This window comes from Trichechus manatus, unplaced genomic scaffold (assembly GCF_000243295.1).
Source record: "Trichechus manatus latirostris isolate Lorelei unplaced genomic scaffold, TriManLat1.0 scaffold00015, whole genome shotgun sequence".
NCBI classification, from domain to species: domain Eukaryota; kingdom Metazoa; phylum Chordata; class Mammalia; order Sirenia; family Trichechidae; genus Trichechus; species Trichechus manatus.
In genome coordinates, this window is record NW_004443951.1 from 14238286 (window position 1) to 14263502 (window position 25217).

At 36.7% G+C, this 25217-nt stretch overlaps 1 protein-coding gene across 6 annotated transcripts in view; it reads right to left on the minus strand.

The window, feature by feature from the left end:
* LOC101359260 (phosphopantothenate--cysteine ligase) overlaps window positions 1-25217 on the minus strand; it is a 162303-nt gene that overhangs the window by 112400 nt on the left and 24686 nt on the right. For 4 of the 6 annotated variants that reach the window (XR_002823242.1, XM_023727143.1, XM_023727144.1 and 1 more), the window contains exons 4-8: window positions 19806-19999; window positions 14333-14477; window positions 8623-8694; window positions 6623-6738; window positions 1952-2050 (exon numbers count right to left, since the gene is read on the minus strand). Coding sequence is in view for 5 of the 6 variants with exons in the window: in XM_023727143.1 (XP_023582911.1) it covers window positions 1952-2050; window positions 6623-6738; window positions 8623-8694; window positions 14333-14477; window positions 19806-19999 (626 nt within the window). In the remaining variant the exon portion in view is untranslated. Of the gene's footprint in view, window positions 1-1951; window positions 2051-6622; window positions 6739-8622; window positions 8695-14332; window positions 14478-19805; window positions 20000-25217 lie in introns of those variants that run through there. The other 2 variants (XM_023727146.1, XM_023727147.1) reach the window with 2 other exon arrangements.

The following is a 25217-nucleotide window of genomic DNA, read 5'->3' on the forward strand; positions in this document are numbered from 1 at the left end:
GAAAATTAAAACTACACTGACATACTCATTTCACCTATTATGTAGCAAGAATGCAAAAGCCTGACAGTACATTCTGTTGGTGATTTTTTTAGAAAACGGACATTCTCATACATTGCTGGTGAGATAGGAAAATGGGACAATTCCCACTAAAGGGTAGCTGGCAATATCTACCAAAATTATAGATGCATCTACCCTCTGACCAACAATCCCATTTCTGTGACCCTATCCTACAGAAACATCTGCACACGTACACAAAAGACCGGGAAAAAAACAAGTGTCCATCAGCAGGGGACTGGTTAAATAAGTTATAGTACGTCCACACAACAGAATGCTAGATTGCTCTAACTAAGGATGAGAAAGATCTCTATGATACGGAAGGATTTCCAGGAGCATTTTCGTTGAAAAAAACAAAACAAAAAAAGATGCTAAGAGAGAAAGAAGCTTGAATAAACATTCAAATTGCTTGTATCTGTATAAAGAAATACTGGAAGGATAAATAAGAAACAAATAAAAGTGGTTACCAACAGGGGATTAGTGAGGAGGAAAGAGGTAGTGGGGCAGGGATGGGAAATGACATTTCTTTGTGTACATCTTTACAGTTACTTCGACTTTTGTAACATGTAAATGCATCTATTCAAGAAAACAACATTTAAAAATTCTCTAAGTTTGTTTGACTTTATCAGGTGGGTATCATGGGGCTCCATCATGACTCTGTGCTATCATTACTTACCTGGAAATACTTGGAATAATAATAAATCACAATACCTGTAACTAGGAGATGATGTAATTTTGTGTTCTCAACACAACTCACTTCTATTGAATAAAACAATATTTTATTTGATGCCGCTCTATTTGTAATTAGCCAGTTTGGTCCACAGGGATGGGAAAAGCCATTAGAAGTCTGAAAAATCTAGGACCAAAGGTCTGCTTAACTATATTTCCCTAGAATTAGTATTTTCATCAGGTATTTCTACCATACAAAAAGGTACCCATTCTTCATGCAAGTTGTGTGACCCAGAAAAATGATGTAAACTTACAGCTGTGTTGAGGACTAACTGCAAAATTTATTTTTTCTATATTACCTGAAATGTATTCAATTACCATCAACTTAATTTAAATTAGAGGACCACGGGGTCCTTTGGGAATAATGTTGTACAAACTATTGAAGATGCTCTCTCAATTTTTTGTTTGTTTGTTTTTTATACAACCGTATTGTTTACCTGCAAGCGAGCTTTGGGATACAGGAATGATACTAGTTTCTTATGTGGGGGGCCAAGAAATACTGTACCTGTAGTTTCCCTGCTACCTAAGAGGTCTGTGCTGTAGGGCCCAAAGAGTTATAATAAAAACAAGCTCTGGTGTATGAGATCCCTCAGTAATGAGGGGATGTCATTTATCATAGGTATGTAAGACGAAGGGCTTCCCCAAAGCTATCTAGCTTTTTGATCTGCATGTCTTAAACAGCATTATCTAAAACACATTGGTGCTTGTTTCCAACTGTCTTGCGTTTGATCCCTTTGCCCACCACTTAGATACTAATCACACTGAAGAGACTAGACCCTGTATATACTGGAGCCTAAATACTGTTAGTTCTCTACAATATTTTATTATATTTAGTGTGGTTCTCCCTTCCGTCCCCATTGCTTGGTTCTATAAATCAACTCTTTGATGATTAAAAATGCTCAAATTGGTTGTATCTTTGTAAGATTCTTTTTTTCTTTAAAGAAACAATTAATTATATTCTTTATATTAACTGTCTCCCCTAGGAAAGAGGTGAACAGAAATAGATCCTCTGTACTTCAATTTCTTCCTCTACTCTAATTAGCAGTAGGAAAAGACAGCTCAATAAGAAGACAGAAGGAAGTGATCATTGTCAATTGCAATAGTGTACTCTGTAAAAATCTAACTCCTTTAAAAGTTAGAAATCAGAAAGAGGAGAACTTTAAAATACCTGTACTTTCTGTTGGGTACCCACAATTTTTCCAGGGGAGTGGTTTCCAACTTGCTCATTCTCCTGAGATTCATGAATCTCTCCTTTAAGTCTTTCAACCTTAAAAACAAACGTAAGCACCTTGTAGACTTCTCAATTTTGTCTGCTATATTCTGGGGGAGCAATTTTGCTTTGTTTTTAAATTATACAAGTAATACATGAAACCATTCTCTTTATATAAATTCAAACACAAAAGTATATACAGCAAAAAGTGCCATTTTCCTTTACATACCCTTACCCCACAATCTCTCTTTCTTTTATAGAAGTAACACTGTTTGGGATGTACTCATCTGTCATGGATTGAATTGTGTCCCCCAAATATATGTGTATCAATTTGGCTAGGCCATGATTCCCAGTATTGTGTGATTGTGATGTGATTTTCCTATGTGTTGTAAATTCTATCTCTATGATGTAAATGAGATGGATTAGCAGCAGTTATGTTAATGAGGCAGGACTCAATCTACAAGATTAGATTGTGTTTTAAACCAATCTCTTTTGAGATATAAAAGAGAGAAACAAGCAGAGAGACATGGGGACCTCATACTACCAAGAAACAAGAGCAAGGAGAATAGTGCATCCTTTGGACCTGGGGTCACTGGGCTGAGAAGCTTCTCAACCAGGGCAAGATTGATGACAAGGACCTTCCTCCAGGGCCGACAGAGAGAGAAAGCCTTCCCCTGGGGCTAATGCCCTGAATTTGGACTTGTAGCCTACTAGGTTGTGAGAGAATAAATTTCTCTTTGTTAAAGTCATTCACTTGTGGTATTTCTGTTATAGCAGCAGTAGATAACTAAGACACCATCCTAGACTTTTTTATGTATTAGACACGTAAATTTACATACATACATACATACACACACACATATATATATATATATCCGCAACATATCTGTCTGTTTGTCGTACTGTGGGGGACTGTGTGTTGCTATGATGCTGGAAGCTATACCACCGACATTTCAAATACCAGCAGGTTCACCCATGGCAGACAGGTTTCAGCTGAGCTTCCAGGATAAGACAGACTAGGAAGAAAGACCTGGCGGTCTACTTCTGAAAAAATTAGCCAGTGAAAACCTTATGAATAGCAGCAGAACATTGTGAACAGTGCTGGAAGATGAGCCCCTCAGGTTGGAAGGCACTCAAAAGACGACTGGGGAAGAGTTGCCTCCTCAAAGTAGAGTCGACCTTAATGACGTGGATGGAGTCAAGGTTTCGGAAACTTCACGGCATGACTCAAAATGAGAAGAAACAGCTGTAAACATCTATTAATAGTTAGAACATGCAATGTACGAAGCATGAATCTAAGAAAATTGGAAATCGTCAAAAAGGAAATGGACCACATAAACATCGACATCCTAGGCATCAGTGAGCTGAAATGGACTGGTATTGGCCATTTTGAATCAGACAATCATATGGTCTACGATGTTGTGAATAATAACTTGAAGAGGCATGGCACTGCACTCATCATCAAAATGAACATTTCAAGATCTATCCTGAAGAACAACACCGTCAGTGATACGATAATATCCATATGCCTACAAGGAAGACCAGTTAATATTACTATTATTCAAATTTACACACCAGCCACTAAGGCCGCTGAAGAACTGAAGATTTTTATCAACTTCTGCAGTCTGAAATTGATCGAACATGCAATCAGGATGCATTGATAATCACTTGTGATTGGAATGCAAAAGCTGGAAACGAAGAAGGATCGGTAGTTGGAAAATATGGCCTTGGTGACAGAAAAAATGCCAGAGATCGCATGATAGAATTTTGCAAGTCCAACAACTTCTTAACGGCAAATACCTTTTTTCAACAACATAAATGGCAACTATACACGTGGACCTCACCAGATGGAATACACAGGAATCAAATCGACTACATCTGGAAAGAGACAATGGAAAAGCTCAATATCATCAGTCAGAACAAGGCCAGGGGCCAACTGCAGAACAGACCATCAATTGCTCATATGCAAGTTCAAGTTGAAGTCGAAGAAAATTAGAACAAGTCCACGAGAGCCAAAGTACGACCTTGAGTATATCCCACCTGAATTTAGAGACCATCACAAGAATAGATTTGACACGTTGAACACTAATGACCGAAGACCAGATGAGCTGTGGAATGACATCAAGGACATCATACAGGAAGAAAGCAGGAGGTCATTAAAAAGACAGGAAAGAAAGAAAAGACCAAAATAGATGTCAGAAGAGACTCTGAAACTTGCTCTTGAACGTCAAGTAGCTAAAGCAAACAGAAGAAATGATGAAGTAAAAGAGTTGAACGGAAGATTTCAAAAGGCAACTTTAAGTATTATAACAACACACAAAAAGATCTGGAGTTACAAAACCAAAAGGGATGAACAGACTTGGCATTTCTCAAGCTGAAAGAAGTGAAGAAAAAATTCAAGCCTTGAGTTGCAATAGTGAAGGATTCTACAGGGAAAATATTAAACGACGCAGGAAGCATCAAAAGAAGACGGAAGGAATACACAGAATCACAGTACCAAAAAGAACTGGTTGACATTCAACCATTTCAGGAGGTAACATATGATCAGGAAGAAAGAGGTCCAAGCTGCAAAATGTAAGGCTCCAGGAAATGATGGAATATCAATTGAGATATTTCAACAAAGGGATGCAGCATTTCTCACCTAAGCCGAGAAATTTGGAAGACAGCTACCTGGTCAACCAACTGGAAGAGATCCATATTTATGCCTATTCCAAAGAAAGGTGATGCAACTGAATGCAGAAATTATTGAGCAATATCATTAATACAACATGCAAGTAAAATTTTGTTAAAGATCATTCAAAAGTGGCTACAGCAGTACATCGATAGGGAACTGCCAGAAATTCAAGTCAGATTCAGAAGAGGACATGGAACCAGGGATATCATTACTGATGCCAGATGGATCTTGGTTAAAAGCAAAGACTATCAGAAAGATGTTTACCTGTGTTTCATTGATTATGAGAAGGCATTCGATTGTGTCGATCATAACAAATTACGGATAACACTACAAAGAATGATAATTCCAGAACACTTAATTGTGCTCATGAGGAACCCGTACATAGATCAAGAGGCACTTGTTCAAACTGAATGAGGGGATACTGTGTGGTTTAAACTCAGGAAAGGTGTGTGTCAGGATTGCATCCTTTCACCACACTTATTCAATCGGTATACTGAGCAAATAATCCAAGAAGCTGGACTATACGAAGAACAGGGCATCAGGACTGGAGGAAGACTCATTAACAACCTGCATTATGCAGATGATACAATCTTGCTTGGTGAAAAGTGAAGAGGACTTGAAGCACTTACTGATGAAGATCAAAGACTATAGCCTTCATTATGGATTATACCTCAATATAAAGAAAACAAAAATCCTCACAACTGGACCATGATAAACAGAGAAAAGACTGAAGTTGTCAAGGGCGTCATTTTACTTGGATCCACAATCAACACCCATGGAAGCAGCAGTCAAGAAATCAAAAGATGCATTGCACCGGACAAATCTGCTGCAAAAGACCTCTTCAAAGTGTTAAAAAGCAAAGATGTCACCTTGGAGGCTAAGGTGCACCTGATCCAAGCCATGGTGTTTTCAATCGCCTCATATGCATGCAAAAGCTGGACAATGAATAAGAAAGACCGAAGAAGAACTGATGCCTTTGAATTATGGTGTTGGCAAAGAATACTCAATATACCATGGACTGCCAAAAGAAGGAACAAAACTGTCTCGGAAGAAGTACAACCAGAATGCTCCTTAAAAGCAAGGATGGCAAGACTATGTCTCACATACTTTGGACATGTTATCAGGAGGGATCAGTCCCTGGAAAAAGACATCACGCTTGGTAAAGTAGAGGGTCAGTGAAAAAGAAGACCCTCAACGAGATAAATTGACACAGTGGCTGCAACAATGGGCTCAAGCATAACAACAAATGTGAGAATGGCGCAGGACCGGGCAGTGTTTAGTTCTGTAGTACATAGGGTCGCTATGACGGCACCTGACAACTATAGATATGTGTATATATATATGTATGTATGTATATAAATATACATATATATGCATTAAATATGTAAATTTACAAAGACTAAGACAATTCAGCCTTCATTTGTTTATTCATTTTTACAAAATTTCTTGAGCACCTTGTATATACCAGATATTAGACACTAGAGATATGATTGTAAAATCAGTATAAACCAAAATTAAAGAAACATACAATTTATCCAGAACTTAGAAGTACATATTAAAAATCTATAAATTGCTAAGAAAAAATTGTTGAAAATGTAACACAACTAAGGATTTAGTATTAATGATCTCAAACTTCCTCAATGTAATAATCATTTCTATTTGGTAAATGTGTTAAGTATAAACTACTTATCTAAATCCTTATTAAAAAGAAAGTTCCTAAATCGACATAATAGCAATAGTTTTGGCATAGGTATTCAAAATGTATAAAATATAGATACCTAGAGAAGGCATCTCAGTCAAAGTGTGGCATATAAAACCATTCTGCCTGGGATGCCGTAGCCAGTTTTATTAGTCCTCACTAATGACCAACTTATGTGATGTACATCCACGTTACTCTAGCTGCTGAAAGTTACTATGTACATATTTAAATAAATTCTAACAACTAAACAACTTACCTCTTCTTCAAGCATTTTTTTTTCCGAGTCAAGTGATCTAACCCGATTTCTTAAAGCCAGAATTTCCTCATTCAGTCTCTGATTATGTTCCTTTGCTTTCTGTAGGTCAACTGAATCTAAATCAGAGAAGAAAAGAGTTTACTCAACTGAATCAAAGTTTTAATTTGGAGGCATTAACTCTAAAAACGGAAACCTTGGTGGCGCAGTGGTTAAGAGCTACAGCTGCTAACCAAAAGGTCGGCAGTTTGAGTCCACCAGGCGCTCCTTGGAAACTCTATGGGGCAGTTCTACTCTGTCCTATAGGGTCACTAAGAGTTGGAATTGACTGAATGGCAATGGATTTTTTTAACTCTAAAAACTAAGAGAGTGCTATTTCTTCCCCTTCTTGTCAGTCCTACCATGTCTCTCACATGTGGCTCTCTGTACAGTGGTGCCACTAGATTTTCAAGCCCAGCCCTAGGATATTCTACCCATGTATCATAACGGAACTGATGTTTTTTATTTATCACACCAGACTAATGAATTAGACTTTTTCAGTGTAGGGTTTCTACCGATAGAGGCTCTTCCAGGACCTGGAATTTTAAAATAATTTAGCTACCTTTTCACTATGAGTTGAAAATCTACTCCACGGAGACTAACAACAACAATAACCCTTTAAAAATTTAAATAGCTGAGAAAACTATCTTCCTATCTTCCCTTTAGGACCGTCTCATTCACCTTACATACTCCCAGACACCTCCCTTCCACTCATCAACAATAAGGCCCATAGATGACAGAAGTAGTACAGTGAGCTGAGAGCAGTGAATGGATAGATTTTCTAAGTTAGAGTTAATTCTTCATAACCACCTTTCTGCCTGTACCACTGACCATTAAATGGTGATCTGCTCTCAGCACCTCATGATAAGATCTGCTATTTCCAGAGCTAATCAATGTCTCAATAATACAGATTTGCTGCCTGTAACTTCCCTGAATCTGTAGCTGTTTCTTAGTATCTTTTTAAGCCATTTTTCACTTATGCTTGTTATTTTTCTTTTGTTGTGTTAATGTCTCCTTTTGTTCTCTTCATTGTTTTATTTTTAATTTGTATTAAATTTTCCCCCTCATTTTTTCTTTTTGTTTTTCCTCCCTTGCTCTACCCTCCATTTCTTTCTCTTTTGTATTTAAAGTAAAATTTTTTTTTAAATACTGAAAAACACACAAAAAAGAAAAAAAACACCCAAAATCTCATCAGTTAAATATATATATATTCCCTTTTGTCTATCCAGTCCTAATTTTATACTGATAGATATATACATATATACCTTTTTTAAAAAATTTAAGTAATGCTATACAATACTGTCTTCAACTTTTTTCCACTTGTGAGTATATTGTGGATGTCTTTACTGGTCAGTCTTTATAAAGCCATTTTCCACTTGGAACTATTTTTAAATGAGATATAATTTATATAAAATATAATGTATGTTCTTAAGAGTTTAGTTCAATGAACTCTGACAATTTTATATATACCTGTGAACTTGCCTCCAACAAACAACATTTTCATCATCCCAGAAAGTTCCCTCATGTCCTTTCCAGTCAATTCTTCACTCTCACCTGCCCATCATCCCTGTAACCACTTTCTAACTTCTATCACCCTAATAGATTAGTTTCGTCTGTTCTTGGTTTTCACATAAATGCAATCTTATATTTAGCTATATCTATAAGCATATATAACATATAAAATACTTATGCTTCTGTTATTTTTCTTTTGTTGCATTTGGAGTCCTGGTGGCACAGTTGTTAAAAGCACTCAGCTGCTAACCACAATGTCGGTGGTTCGAACCCCCTAGCCACTCTGTGGGAGAAGATGTGGCAGTTTGCTTCCGTAAAGATTTACAGCCTTGGAAACTCTATGAGGCAGTTCTACTCTTCCTACAGGGTTGCTATGAGTCGGAATCAACTCGACAGCAGCGGGTTTTGTTTTGGTATACATATATATATACATATCTTCTAGTATGACTCACCATTTTCTTTTAGTTTTATCAAATTTTCTTTCAATTTCTCTATTTCTAGTTGAGCCATCTGAAGCGCAGAATCTAAAAGAAAAAAGAAAATATTTGCCTAAGAATCAAATTATAAGTTTAATAATAAATTTCAAATGTCTCTCTCTTTGGAACACTCTCTTTCAGCAGGCTAATTGCTACTTATCCTCAGTTTCTACATAAATGTCACTTTTTCTAGACTCCCCTCTTAGTGTTCCCACTGCAGCCTATGTTTATCCTTATCACTGATAATCTGATCTTTAATTGTCTCTTCCTGTTTACCCCACCAGGTTTCATGCTGAAGTGTCTGAGCCCCTGAAAACAATAGGAAAAACAGCGGAAAGTTTTTAAGCATGGCACTCAGTTTTTTGGAGTAAATCCCAGTATAACCTACCAGATTCACCTACAACTATATTCCTGACTATTGCGATACTATTACTACCACTGCTACCACCAGCAGCAGCTACTTACTAGTGTCAGATATATTAATCATTATAAGAAATATGCAAAGTAGATATTAATATTCCCACTTTATAGATGAGATGAGACCCAGGAAAGTTAAGCAACTTGCTCAATGTTACACAACTAGTAAATGACATAGCTGGAATTTGATCCCAGGTCAGTTTGACTACACTATGCCAGAGAAGTAAGAATAGCTTCTGTTTTACTAAAACTGTGTTTTCCAATGTGTTCCTCTCTGGAAGAAAAAGAAGGAATAGTGTGACAGCAAGTGGAAAGGATGTTCCAGAAAGAGGAAGTAGCATGAGCAAAGGAGAAGAGATAGGAGAAGACACAGGAGAGGCTGTAGAGCAGAACATAGATTGTTCTAGGAACTACACTGTGATGGTTAAGATTGTGTGTCAACTTGGCTGGGCCATGATTCTCACTGTTTTAATGTAATCACTCCCATGATTGAATATACTGTGAGTAGCCAATCAGATGAAAGGGAGTCTCCTTGAAGGTGTGGCCCGCATCTGTATATAAGCAGACGTTCTGGCTTTTTGCTCTCTCTGGATCCTGCGGCTGCTTCCTGTCATCTCATCTCCCGTTCTTGGGACTTGAGCTGTCAGCTTATCTGCCGAACCTGGGATTCGTCGATCTGCACAGCCTGTGAGCGGGAGACCCGCTCTCCAACCCGCCGATCTTGGGCTTGCCAGCTTCTGCGGCAGTTTTACTTGGGAGAGGCCTCTACCCTGATCCGGACTTGGGACGTTCTAGCTTCTACAATCACGTGAGCTGTTTCCTTGATATAATCTCTCTCTATACATATATTTATACACTTTACTGGTTTTGCTTCTCTAGAGAACCCAGCCTAAGACATACACATAGTCTAACACTGCTGGGGTCTACCATGCAAAGGATCAGGGGAAGTGTAGGATATAAGGCTGGTTAGCTAGGCAAAAGCCAAACCATAAGGCCCTTATTTGCTGCACAAAGGAGTTCAGAATTTATGAAATAAGCCAGGGGCTTCCAAACTGTGTTCTGTGGAACCTTAACATTCTGAGGAAGTACTTCAAGAATTCTGAAAACATTTACTTTCACTTGCAAAAAAAATTAACTATTTTAGAAATAACACAGTCAAATATGTTACATATCAAATTTAAACATATCAGAGACCACCAAATTCATTAACTTATACTACTAAGTCAGATTCTCCTGCCTTGTTTGTGCAGATATTTCAAAACTGTAGCTTTCAATCAGTTGTCTTAAACTAGTAGTATTTCTTAGAACTATGTTGGTTTGACAGTTTTACTCTACTGGTTTGACAGTTTTACTTTCTAAGTTTTTCTTAAGTAGTTACTCTAGATAGCCATGAAAACTTTTTGACAATGATGAAAAATTTCAAACATATACAAAAGTAGATAGAACTGAGCAATGCTCTATCTACTGTGGACTGATCATACCTATCATCCAGCTTTTAACAACTGTCAACTTATGGCCAATCTTGTTTCATCTATTCCCTTGCATATTGTACGAGTTTTCTATTGCTGAGTAATAAATTACCACAAACTTATTGACTTAAAACAACACATCCATTTATTAGTTCTAAAGTTCACAATAGGCCTTTCTAAGGATAGCAGTCTCAGACCACCATGCTAACTCTTTTCTGCACATTTTGTTTATTCATTCATCAACTGATGAACATTTGGGTTGTTTATACTTTTCAGTTGCTGTTAATAATGATGCTATGGACATTCACATACAAGTCTTTGTGTGGACATGTTTTCCTTTCTCCTGGGTAGATACCTAGGAGTGGAATTGCTGGGTTACATAGCGATTTTATGTTTAACATTTTGAGAAACTATCAAACTGTTTTCCAAAGTGGCTGTACCATTTTACATTCTCACCAGCAATGGATGAGGGTTCCAATTTCTCCACATTCTCGACAACACTTGTCGTTGTCTGTCTTTTTGATTATAGCTTCTAGTGGGTGTGAAGCGGTATCTCATTGTGATTTTGATTTGCATTTCCCTAATGACTAATGAAGTTGAGCATCTTTTCATGCGTCTATTGGCCATTTACGTATCTTCTCTGGAGAAATGTCTACTCAAATCCTTCAAAACACGTTTTTTAACTTAGTTGTCTTTTTATTATTGAGTTGTAAGAGTTCTTTACATATTCTAGATATAAGTCCCTTACCAGATATATGACTTACAAGTACCTCTCAGTCTGTGAGTTGTCTTTTCGCTTTCTTTAATTGTTGTAGTTTAAGTGAAAGTTTACAATTCGGGTTAGTCTCTCATCCAAAAATTTATACATACATTGTTATGTAACCCAAATGCTCTCCCTATACTCTTTTCGCTTTCTTGATGGTGTCTTTTGAAATGTTGCTGTTGTTAGGCGCTGTCTAGTCAATTTCAACTCATAGCAACCCCATGTGACATAGTAGAACTGCCCCAGAGGGTTCTTCTAGGCTATAATCTTTACAGGAGCAGATCACCAGGTCTTCCTTCTGTGGAACTACTGGGTGGGCTTAAACCACCAACCTTTTGGTTAGCAGTCGAGCACTTAACTGTTGTGACACCAGGGCCCCTTTTTTGAAGTATAAAAGTTTTAAATTTTGATTAAGTCCAATTTATTATTTTCTTGTTGCTGGTGCATTTGGTGTCATATCTAAGACATCACTGTCTAATCCAAGATCACAAAGATTTATTCTTTTGTTTTCTTCTAAGTATTTTATAGTTTTAGCTCTTAGATTTAGCTCTGTGATCCATTCTGACTTAATTTTTGTGTAGGTGTGAGGTAGGTGCCTGTATTATTTTGAAGTAAATCCCAGATTCATTCATTCATCTATAAATATTTCCTTATATATCCTTAAAAGATAAAAACTTAAAAAAAATAAATTCAATACCATTACCTGTGACTAACGAAATGTCACAGTAATTCCTTAATACAAATATCCAGCAAACTTTCTAATTGCTTCACAAATGTTAAAAATTTGTTTGAATCAGGGTCTGGTAAGATCTGTGCATTATAATTGTTAATGAATCCCTTAAAACTCTTAAAATCCATCTCTTTTTCTTATATTTATTGGAAAATATACTAAATATTTGACTTGAATTCTTTTCTATTCTTGAAAAGTATTTTTATCATTGACCAAAATTTTCCATTTTCATGCCAATTTTTTAAATGCAATATAGAAAAAGCTAGAGAACAAACTAAAATAAAGCCCTTCATTTAAAAAGAATTAGTTTGTTGCAAGAGGTAAACTAATACTTGGAGAATACTGTGATACAAAACACATACCTAGAAATAAATTCTGGCTATAAGCTGCTGACTCAGGGGGTTACACCTAGTGCGCACATTGATACTACACATGACATTCAAGAAAAAACTTGCTAATTCAGCTTCCTAACAGTCCCCCAGTATGCTAACTGTGGAGACAGCTATTAGTTAAAAATTTAGGATCTCCCAGTCCAAGCAGCTGCTGATGGAACAGGGTGCTATGTGAATGTGTTCTGTTATGTCCTCAGTGTAACTAAGAGTGATGGGTGTCCTGCTTTTCCCTTTTCCTTCTGTGTTATAAGCAGCAAAGACTGCATCTTGTCATATTCATGTCACTGTATTTTTTTTTAAGTTGGATTCACTGAGGTATAGTTTATACACAGTAAAATCACCTTTTTAAACATACAGATAAATTTTGACACATGTATACAATTGTGTAACCACCAACTCAATCAGGATATAGAACATTAATATCACTCCAAAAAGTTCCTTTGTATCTGCTGTTTAGCATGCATTCTTAACAAAACATAAACCCTCCTGAAGTTTTTAACCCCACAAACTACTTGGAAAAATCATTATTATTTTAAACCTTCAATAATTTTTAAATATGATTCTAAAGCAACATATATACTACACATGAAAAAGAATTAGTCTAATTTTTTTATTATCACAAATCATAAATATAGAGTGGAAATAATTAAACATTTTTAAACCTTAACTAAAATAAATTCTAGGTAAAACAAAGATTTAAATATAAACAATAAACCACAAAATTACTAAAAAAAAAAAAAAAGTGAACTTTTCAATAATCTTGTAGGGAACTAGAAAAGGCTTTACTAAGCATAACATGAAAACCTAGAAGGAACTCTGTTAAACCTGGCAGGATGGATATTAGCATTTCTGTATGCCAAAGCAAACAATCAAAAACCATAATGTTCATAACCAACAAAAGGCTCATATGCAGAATATATACAGAACTCCTACAAATGAACAAAACACAAAAATTCAACCCAATAAAAAAATGTACATGAAACTTGAGCAGGAACTTCACAAAACAGTAAATTCATAAAATCAACAACTATATAGGAAAGGGTTTTCAACCTCATTAACCATCATAGAAATGCAAATTGAAGCCACAATTTAAATAAATACACTACACACTTACCAGAAAAGATAAAATTAATAAAACTGACAATACCAAGTACTGACAAAGAATGTAAAGCAACTAAAATCTCGTTTACTGCTGAAGGGAGCTTAAATTAACACAATTACTTTGGGAAACAGTTTGGCAATTATCTGCTAACGTAGAACATATCCATAACCCTTTGATCCAACAATTCTATGCTTAAGGCACATCCCAACCAGAAATGTGTAGATAAGTACACAAAAGACGTACGAGAATGTTCATAGCAGCAGTTTTCATTACACACGAAAACTAGAAACAACACAAATGTCCATCAACAGTAGAATGGACAAATGATAGTATGTTTACTAAGTGGAATACTATACAAATGGCAAAATAACAAACTACTGCTACCTTCAATAACATGAATAAATCTCACAGACGGAAGATCAAGCAAGAGAAACAAACTAAAGAATGCATACTGCATATAGTGAAAAGTCAGCAATGATGTTACAAGTCAGGATAGTGGTTACTTTTGGTCAGGAGGACGGGTGTAGGATAGGGAGAAGGAACAAAGGGGCTTCCGGGATGCTGGGAATTTCTTGCCCTGGATGGTTCCACTTATGAGTTGGTTACTTTTTGATAGGTATGTTATGCTTATACTTAAATAAAAATGTTTAGACATTGCATAAAGCAAGATTTTTAAATCAGATTTTTATGCATTTATCCTAAAAAAATTTTTTTTTCTCAGTGCACTCATGCGCCATACTGAGAAAAGATCATTCCACCATGAGGATGCACTTTAAACATGGTCAGAAACACTCCTCTGTAACCACAGCTTACCTAATTTACTCTGCTCTTTCTCTTTCACTTCATCAGTGAGCCTTCGGATCTCTTCATGAGCCATCCCTGTCTTTGCTGCTTGTTCCACATCGCTCTCTAGGCTGTTTTGTGACGTTTTATCTGTTTCTAGATCTTTACTATAGGACTAAAATAAAACTACTGTTAGTAATCAAACAAAAAGTAAACGTACTCTTATGATATTGTGCTATTTCCTATAAATGTTTGGAAGTCAATAAAGAAAGGTAGCAAAATAGAATATTTCATTTATGTGCATTTCTTTTATTAGGTTGAACCATGTAAACCTGATGATATTTGATTGTTTTTGTCCTATAAACATGTAATTTCATATGGTTCAATCCAATACATCTAACATTATTATTATATGATTATGTAAAAAACAAGGACTTAAACATAAAAATAAACATCACCTATCAAAAGAGAGAATACTCCTCATTTATATAGTACATTAAATACAGTTTATAAGATGATTTCACATAAAGCATTTCATTTAATTTCAAGGTATGAATACACTCAACAAGGCTCAAATTATGTCTGAAGCTTCTGTAACTATTTTCAAAGACATTTTAAAAGCTAATTAAGAAATTCAGTCTCAATTATAATTTACTTTTGATTTCCAAAAGAATATCAATTTTATATCAATATAGATATACACAAATTTTCTAAAAGATAAGAAAGCACAAAATACCATCCACATAACAAAACAACTTTTAGCATACTGGTATATTTTCTTGCATTATATCATATCCATACATAGTCATATTCCCAGTCTATGTACAAGTTTTTGTCTGGCTTTTTCATTTAACATTACACCAGGAACATTTTCCCATGTTGCTACACACATTTTATGATAATTTTTAAAGTTTATATACTGTTCCAGAGTGGGTGTAACATAATTTACATAATCATTTAAACATTTGGGTAGTTTCCAATTTTTGCCATAAAAAAATAATAATGTGATATACAGTATTATCCATATATATTTTTCCCCATAATTAAGTTCCAAGTATGCAAATTTGCTACTCAAACTGATTATTTACTTTATTCACAAGATTTGACTCTTAATAACATTCCACAGATCAAAAAATTAAACTCCATAAAGAAAACCGATGATATTTAAAATAATGTGCCACAGGTTTTAGCAGACTCTCCAAAAGAGCAGCTCCAAACATATTTGGGAAGAAGTATGCACTGTCCCAAGGTAAGTTTTCAAAGGATGTAACACACACTTGATTGCTTACATTTTGATACATTCAGTGGAAAAAAGCTATTATGTTAACTGAGTGATTGTTTTTTTTCCAAATTTTTGTGATGTGTTTATAATACTCTTATGTATAATTTGATAATTTTACAGCATGAATCGATGTATTTTAATATATTCAAATAAAATACTTTCAAAGTAAAAGCTGATTTGCAATTAGCTACTATTGTTAAATAAAGTATTGCAACATAATTTTACTTCACTCAAGAGTGTTTTTAGAGCATTGCACAGGTTCTTGATGTTTTTGATGTTCTCTCTGCAACAGACAAGCAAGCCTGTCAGTTTGTTGGACTGTGGCGGCTCATGTTGCTGTGATGCTGGAAGTTATGCCACTGGTGTTTCAAATACCAGCAAGGTTACCCATGGTGGACGGTTTCAGCTGAGCTTCCAGACTAAGACAGACTAGAAAGAAGGACCTGGCGACGTACTTCTGAAAAAACTGGCCAGTGAAAATCTTGTGGATAGCAGGTGAACAATGTCTGATATAGTGCTGCAAGACGAGCCCCTCAAGTTGGAAGGCGCTCAAAATACAACTAGGGAAGAGATGCCACCTTCATTTGCTGAGGTGGCACAGCTCAAAATAGAAAGAAACAGCTACAAACATCCATTAATAATCAGAACATAGAACGTATGAAGAATGAATCTAGGAAAATTGGAAGTCATCGAAAATGAAATGGATCACATAAGAATCGAAATCCTAGGCATTAGTGAGCTGAAATGGACTAGTACTGGCCATTCTGAATTGGACAATCGTATGGTCTACCATGCTGGGAATGACAACTTGAAGAGGAATAACATTGCTTTCATTGTCAAAAAGAACATTTCCAGATCTATCCTAAGGTACAGTGCTGTCATTAATAGGATAATATCCATGTGCGTACAAGAAAGACCAGTGAATACAACTACTATTCAAATTTACACACCAACCACTAATGCCAAAGATGAGGAAATTGAAGATTTTTACCAACTGCTGCAGTCTGAAATTGATCAAACATGCAATCAAGATGCATTGATAATTACTGGTGATTGAAATGAGAAAGCTGGAAACAAAGAAGGATCAGTAGTTGGAAAACATGGCCTTGGTGATAGAAACGATGCCAGAGATCGCATGATAAAATTTTGCAAAACCAACAACTTATTCATTGCAAATACTTTTTTTCAACAACATAATTGGCGACCATACACATGGACCTCACTAGACAAAAAACACAGAAATCAAATTGACTACACCTGTGGAAAGAGACTATGGAAAAGCTCAATATCATTAGTCACAACAAGGCCAGGGGCCAACTGTGGAACAGACCATCAATTGCTTATATGCAAGTTCAAGTTGAAGCTGAAGAAAATTAAAATAAGTCCACGAGAGCCGGAATATGACCTTGAGTATATCCCACCTGAATTTGGAGACCATCTCAAGAACAGATTTGACGCATTGAACACTAATGACCGAACATCAGACAGATGAGTTGAAGGGATGACATAAAAGACATCGTACATGAAGAAAGCAAAAAGTCATTAAAAAGACAAGAAAGAAAGAAAGAAAAGGCTATGTATATTTTCACCCAAAAAAAGAAAAAAAAAAGGTCAAGAAGGGAGAGGCTTGACATATGCGGTTGTTAACCAATGTCATAAAACAATACGTGTACTATTGTTTCATGAGAAACTATTTGTTCTGTAAACCTTCACCTGAAGTACAATAAAAAAAAAAGTACACTATAAAAAAGAAAGAAAGAAAAGACCAAAATGGATGTCAGAAGAGTCTCTGAAACTTGCTCTTGAATGTCAAGTAGCTAAAGCAAATAGAAGAAATGATGAAGTAAAAGAACTGAACAGAAGATTTCAAAGGTGGCTCAAGAAGACAAAGTATTATAATGACATGCGCAAAGACCTGGAGTTAGAAAACCAAAAGGGAAGAATACACTCAGCATTTCTCAAGTTCAAAGAACTGAAGAAAAAAATTCAAGTCTCAAGTTGCAATACTGAAGGATTCTACGGGAAAAATATTAAACGATGCAGGAAGCATCAAAAGAAGATGGAAGGAATACACAGTCACTATACCAAAAAGAATTGGTCGATGTTCAACCATTTCAGGAGGTAGCATATGATCAGGAACCAATGGTACTGAAGGAAGAGGTCCAAGCTGCACTGAAGACATGAGCGAAATAGAAGGTTCCCAGAATTGATGGAATACCAACTGAGATGTGTCAACAAACAGATGCAGCACTGGAAGTGCTCACTTGTCTAGGCCAAGAAATTTGGAAGACAGCTACCTGGCCAACCCACTAGAAGAAATCCATACTTATGCCCGTCGCAAAGAAAGGTGAATCCTTCAAACGCAGAAATTATCGAACAATATCATTAATATCACATGCAAGTAACACCTTCTATAACAAACTCAATTACTCATTAGCTCAAAAATATTTTTCTGTAAGTGGTGTAAATGGTATGCTTTTGACTGCTAACCTAAAGGTTGGCAATTCAAACCCACCCAGCAATACTGCAGAAGAAAATGTCTGGAGATCTGCTTCCGTTAAGATTACAGCCAAGAAAACCCTACAGAGTAGTTCTATTCTGTAATACATGAAGTTGCCATGAGTAGAAACTGACTCAATGGTAACTAACAATAACAACAGTATAGTCTAAGAACCAAGTTAGACGCTCACGCCAAACTCCTTAATTTAGCATATGAGTCTCACGATGATGTGGTTCTGTTTTTTCAGTTTCTTAGTTTTGTTTTTTTTTCTTTTTTTTTTTTTTTATTGTACTTTCAATGAAGGTTTACAGAACAAATAGTTTCTCATTAAACAGTTAGTACACATATTGCCCTATGACAATGGTTAATAACCCCTATGTCAACACTGTCCCTTCTCGACCTTGGGTTCCCCACCACCAGCTTTCCTGGACTGTTGTACCCCATTAGTCTCATTTTGTTTTATGGGGCTGTCTAATCTTTGGCTGAACAGTGTGTCTCGGGAGTGACTTCATTACTAAGCTAAAAGGGTGTTCAGGGGCCATACTCTCAACGTTTCTCCAGTCTCTGTCAGGCCAGTAAGTCTGGTCTTTTTTTGTGAGTTAGAATTTTGTTCTACATTTTTCTCCAGCTCTGTCTGGGACCTTCTGTTGTAGTCCCTGTCAGAGAAGTCAGTGGTGGAAGCCAGGCACCATCTAGTTGTACTGGACTCAGTCTGGTGAAGGCCGTGGGAGTTGTGGTCCATTAGTCCTTTGGACTAATCTTTCCCTTGTATCTTGTTTTCTTCATTTTCCCTTGCTCCCAAAGGGGTGAGACCAGTGGGGTATCTTAGATGACTACTCATAGGCTTTTAAGACCCCAGATGCTACTCACCAAGATAGGGTGTAGAACATTTTCTTTATAAACTGTTATGCCAGTTGAGCTAGATGTTCCCTGAGATCATGGTCCCCATGGCCCTCCGCCCAGCAATTCGGTCTCTCAGGGAGTTTGGATGTGTCTATGGAGTTTCCATGACCTTTCCTTGAGAAGTGGTTCTTAAAAATATCTCCAGCCACATTCCCCAGCATTCATAGACATGAACAAGCACGTGTTATACATTCTGTTCCCTCTGCCAGGAATGCCCTTCCCAGCTTCTTTATCTAGCTAACACCTATTCAGCTTTCAAAACACTACTCAACATCACCTCCTTCCGGAAGCCTTTTCTGATTACCCTGCCCATCCTGTGTGACTTAGCCCCTCCTCTGAGCTTTCCTACCCTCCTCCCTAGCCTTCCCTTATCATAGAACTATAACTACTGGCTTCTTTCCTCCATTAGCATGTAAGTTCCTTGCAAGTCCAGATCACGTCTAATTTGTTTTTGTATCCACCAGCACAAAGCAATAAATAGCAAGAACAATAATAGCTAATTAATAAGTGCTGAGTACTGTTCTAGTGCTTTATATACACTGAATGGTTTAAATTTCATCATCTTCTTGTGGAACAGTTGAATTAATCCCAGATTTTATAGATGAGGAAATTGAGGGTCAGAAAAGGTAACTAACTTGCTTAATGTCGTACTTCTAACAAGTGGTAGAGGAAGTCCATCTAACTCCAAACCCTGTGTTCTTAAGCACTATTAAACCTGGCTTCCTAATGTTTTAATGCATGAATGATTAAATGACTGAATGAATGCATTTTTAAACTGAACTTCCTCTTACTCAATTATCTAGTTAATATTGGAATACCTGTGGAAATTCTTTCTGTAGTTTACTGCTCATACATCTTTGTGATTCTGGCTCGGGGTCCATAAGTTCTAGTTTCCTCAAGAGTGTACTTCTCTCCACCAGTAAATATGCAATCTGTTCACTGGGGCTGCTCATTGCTATTTCAGACAAGCCTTCTTGATATAACATTTCTTCAACCTCCTTTAGTTGGGCTTCTGTTAGAAAGAAATAACAGAAACAAAACTGTTTAAAGAAATGAAGGCAAATAACTTGTTATAAGATACAGAATGAGTTATTAATTAAATAATAATTAATAAAAATAAGCTATACTTATACTACCACTCTTCTCTCCATTTCCCTGATCACCCTTCTCTCATCCTCAAACTTCCAGAAACAATAACAAAGAAAGTAGTAGAAAAAGGTTCTCAAGAGCAGTCAGTATTCTCTGTGGTACGTAACTTTTAAATTTTAATAAAGACTATTTAATAAGGAGTAAGGGTATCCTTTTTGAAAATTTTATTAAGGATCCAAATTTGAGTTTAAATATGGTCACAGCCTTCTTGTTGTTTTATTGAGTGCTTACTATGTGTCAGGTATTGTGCTAAGCATTTGAGATACACTATCTCATTTAATCCCTACAACAACTCTATGAGGTAGCAAAGAGCAACTCCAATATTCCAATTGTTCAAGCCAAAAAGCTTTGGGTCACCAGTGACTTCTCTCCTTTTCTGCCACCCAACATTAAATCCATTATTAAACCATGTTAGCGCTACCTTCAAAATATACCCTTTGAGTATACGGGGATTTCTGCTGTGACTGACATACACATTCCTGAAAAAAACTTGTATTTTGCAGAACTGTTCACTAAAAATAATAGAGTATATTGAAAAAACAGGCTGGGTAGACCGCTCAAAACCTTTGTAATTTTGTAAGTAGGGTGCTACGAAAAACATTGAACTATTAATAAATATAGAGGTGCATTTTAAAAGATATGTTAAATTGTTCTCAAAATTTCTAAAAAATAAAAGAATACTAAAGTAAAAAAAGGACTTTATATATATATTAAATCAGGCTTGATGTAAGGGAGGGCTAAAGAACAAGTTGAGGTTGCAGAGTTATGGAAACAAGGGAAAAATACACAAACATTGGGGAGAAATGTGCAATAAGCACTTCCAAGGAAAAACAGATGGCCAAACTGAGCCCCAAGAAAAACTCAGGATAAATGGACAACATGAGCAAACTCCAAGGCTAGTGACAGCACAAATCATTAACATGCTTGGAAAAATTGTGTATTAGCTTTCACATTATAATGACATTATCCCTCTATTTACTAATCCCTCATGAGATAATTTAGGTTACAAAAACACGTTGCAGCAGAATATACTGTATCTTTTCTGAAACATAGCAGATCAGAGTCCTGAATAATCCTCCTGCTGTGAATAACTAAAAATGCTAGAAGAAATGAAAGAAAACCATTTTATAATGCAGCTACCACATGAATCAAAAATAGAATGAATAACTTTTAAACCAGCAGAATAAAATTCAATATATCCAATGGAAAGTGAGAAAGGGAAAAAAAATGATAATGCAATACATATGAAGAATGTCTTATAATTAACCCAATCTTCTCCGTATCTGAGGTCCAAACACAGAAAAAACATTTCCACCAACAGACCCTCATAAAAGGAAGTTCTAAAAGGAAAATGATTTCAAATGGATTATCTGAGACGCAAGGAAGGATGGTGAGCAAAGAAATAATAAATGTGTAGGTAAATACAAGTAGTCAGTGACCATATGTAATAATAATATCTAATTTGTGGAGTTAAAACAAGATAAAGCTAAACTGGACAATAATATATAAGTTGAGAGTGAGTGGTCATCAGTTAAAATGTTCTAAAGTCAAGGGGCAGGGTCAAGATGGTGGAGTAGTCAGATGCTTCCAGTGGACCCTCTTACAACAAAGACCCAAAAAAACAAGTGATTCAATTATATACGGCAATCCGGGGGCCCTGAACATCAAAGGCAGAATTGAGGAACTAGACTGAGTGGCAGGGGGAGGGAGAGACAGTTCAGAAGCAGCAAGGAGTTGCCAGACCTGAGCTGGCAAGAGCCTGAGCCCTTCAGGCCTAATCAGCTCAGGAACAAGGGGTGAGGCAGGCAAGTGATGGTGCTCGGGAGGCGTGTTTTCCACACCAGGAGAGACCCAGATCCAGAGAGTCACACGCTCACCCAGAACCAGTCAGAAGCAGCCCTCATCGGTGAAAGACAAGTAATTCCGCAGAGCTTACCGTGCGGATCAAAAACACCCCCCTTAGGGAAAAATCTTTCTCCAATTTACCTCCCCACACCCTGCTCTGCACTGGGTCCTGGACAAACTTCAGCAATTGCCGAGTCCCCTGGGCCAGAAGTAGGATCCGTCACATGCCTGCAGCCATTCTCCTGCCTTGGAGAGTGAACAAATTAACAAACAGGGGAAAAAATAAAGTGCCGGCTCCCTTAAGTCAGGAACCCAGGGTAGGCACAGCTCCTTTGCCTAGTCACAGGCATAAGGGATCCACAGACTTTGACCGCCTTTCTCCCTGCAAAGACTTGTGTGGGCTCATTTCAACAGCGTAGGCCCTCATTACCGCAATACAACAGAGTATACACCAGAACTCTAACTTCAACTGCTTCAGCTGTAAAGTGGCAGGTTCTTGACATTTGACACTGCCTATTCAGCAGAGTCTTCAACTACCCACATCACAAGCCTGAGGAATGGTGGCTCCACCCATACCACCTAGCCACCTGCAATAGGGGCCCATGAATAAGAGGTGCCCCCCAGTCCTTACAGCCAACAGCATTATGTGCTCATAGTCTGGCTGCAAAACCCACCCACCTAATCGCTCTAGGGAACAGGGACACGCCGTCCTCCTGGACACTAAGGGGGGGCTGTCAGCCCCCTTCCTTGCTCAGAGTGTATCCCCCTGCTGCAGCCAGATGCCTGTGCCTACACCAATCACCCATGCCTGTCTAGGACTGTAGGTGAGAGCCTACAACACACACTTGATGGCTATCTACCTGGGCACCTGAGCTGAATCCATATAGGAGGAGTGGGCAGACTCCTGAACTCACATACCTAGTAATAAATCTAACCACCCCGTGACAGGACATTAGAGCTTCAAAGGTGCCAATAATCAAACTAGCTCATACGAGCAGCCTATTTGGGCATATCAAAACAAAACAAGAAGCTATGACACAGTAAGCAAATATAAATAAATATAATAACTTATTGATGGCTCAGAGACAACAGTCAATATCAAATCACATAAAAAGGCAATCCATGATGGCATCAGCAAGCTCCCAAAATAAAGAATCTAGAAATTTTCCAGAGGAAGAAAATTTCTTGGAATTACCAGAGGCAGAATACAGAAGATTAATATACAGAACTCTTCGAGAAATTAGGAAGGAAATTAAGCAAAATGCAGAACACACAATAAAGGAAACTAAAGATTAGAGAACAGCATAATGACAAATTTAACAAGCTGCAAGAAACCATACAGACAGCAATCAGAAGTCCAGAAGATTAACAATAAAAATTCAAAATTAGACAACTCAATAGAAAGTCATAGGAGCAGAATTGAGGCAATGGAAGTCAGAATTAGTGAGATTGAAGATAAAGCACTTGACACTAACTTATTTGAGGAAAAATCAGATAAAAGGATTTAAAAAAAATGAAGAAACCCTAAGAATTATGTAGGATTCTATCAAGAGGAATAACCTACAAGTGATTAGAGAACCAGAATGGGGTGGGAGATAACAGAAAACACAGAGAGAATTGTTGAAGATTTGTTGGCAGAAAACTTCCCTGATATCATGAAAGATGACAACATATCTATCCAAGATGCTCATCAAACTCCACATAAGCTAGATCCCAAAAGACAGTTACCAAGACATATTACAATCAAACTTGCAAAAAAAAAAAAAGTAAAAGATAGAGAATTTTAAGAGTGGTTAGGGATAAACGAAAAGTCATCTACAAAGTAGAGTCAATAAGAATAAGCTCGGACTACTCAGCAGAAACCAGGCAGGCAAGAAGGCAACGGGATGGCATATATAAAGCCTTGAAGGAAAAAAACTGCCAGCCAAGAATTATATAAGCATCATAACTGTCTCTCAAATATGATGGCAAAATTAGGGCATTTCCAGATAAACAGAAGTTTAGGGAATTTGGAGAAACCAAACCAAAATTACAAAAAATACTAAAGGGAGTCCTCCAGTTAGAAAATCAGTAACATTGGATAACAACCCAAGACTAGAACACAGGACAAAGCAACCAGATAACAAAACCAGATAGGGAAGTCATAAAAGTAAATCAAAGTTAAAACGCTGAAAATAGGGAACCAGAGACATCAATATGTAAAAGATGACTACATTAAAAGGCAAATGTTGGAGAGGAAGTCAAGGTGATATAAAGAAATAAAATACTGGTATAAAGTTAGAAAAACAAGGGTAAATATTAAGGTAACCACAAAGGAAACTAACAATCCTACAAGTCAAAATAAAAAACTAGAAAAACATAAAGACTCAGCAAACACAAAATCAATAACAATGTAAAAGATGAAAAGAAAATACATAAAGAAAAACAACTCAGAACAGAAAATTAAGTGGAACAAAGAAACTGTGAACAACACACGAAAAAAGACATCAAAACGACAGCACTAAACTCATACCTATCAATAATCACGCTGAATGTAAATGGACTAAATGCACAAATAAAGAGACAGAGAGTGACAGACTGGATAAAAAAACATGATCCATCTATATGCTGCCTACAAGAGACACACTTTGGACTTAACACAAACAAACTAAAACTCAAAGGATGGAAAAAAATACATCAAGCAAACAACACTCAAAAAAGAGCAGATACGGCAATATAAATCTCTAACAAAATAAACTTTAAAGTAAAATCCACCACAAAGGATAAGGAAGGACACTATATAATGATTAAAGGGTCAATACACCAGGAGGACATAACCATAATAAATATTTATGCACCCAACGACAGGGCTCCAAAATACATAAAACAAATTCTAACAGCACTGAAAAGAGAGATAGACAGCTCCGCAATAGTAGTAGGAGACTTCAACACACCACTTTCGGTGAAGGACTGAACATCCAGAAAGAAGCTCAACAAAGACACGGAAGAGCTAAATGCTATAATCAACCAACTTGATCTCACAGTCATAGACCAAACACTCCACCCAACAGCAGCCAAGTATACTTTCTTTTCCAATGCACATGCAACATTCTCCAGAACAGACCACGTATTAGGCCATAAAGCAAGCCTTAACAAATTCCAAAGCATCAAAATATTACAAAGCTTCTTTTCTGACCATAAAGCCACAAAAGTAGAAATCAACAACAGAAAAAGCAAGGAAAAAAAAATCAAACACA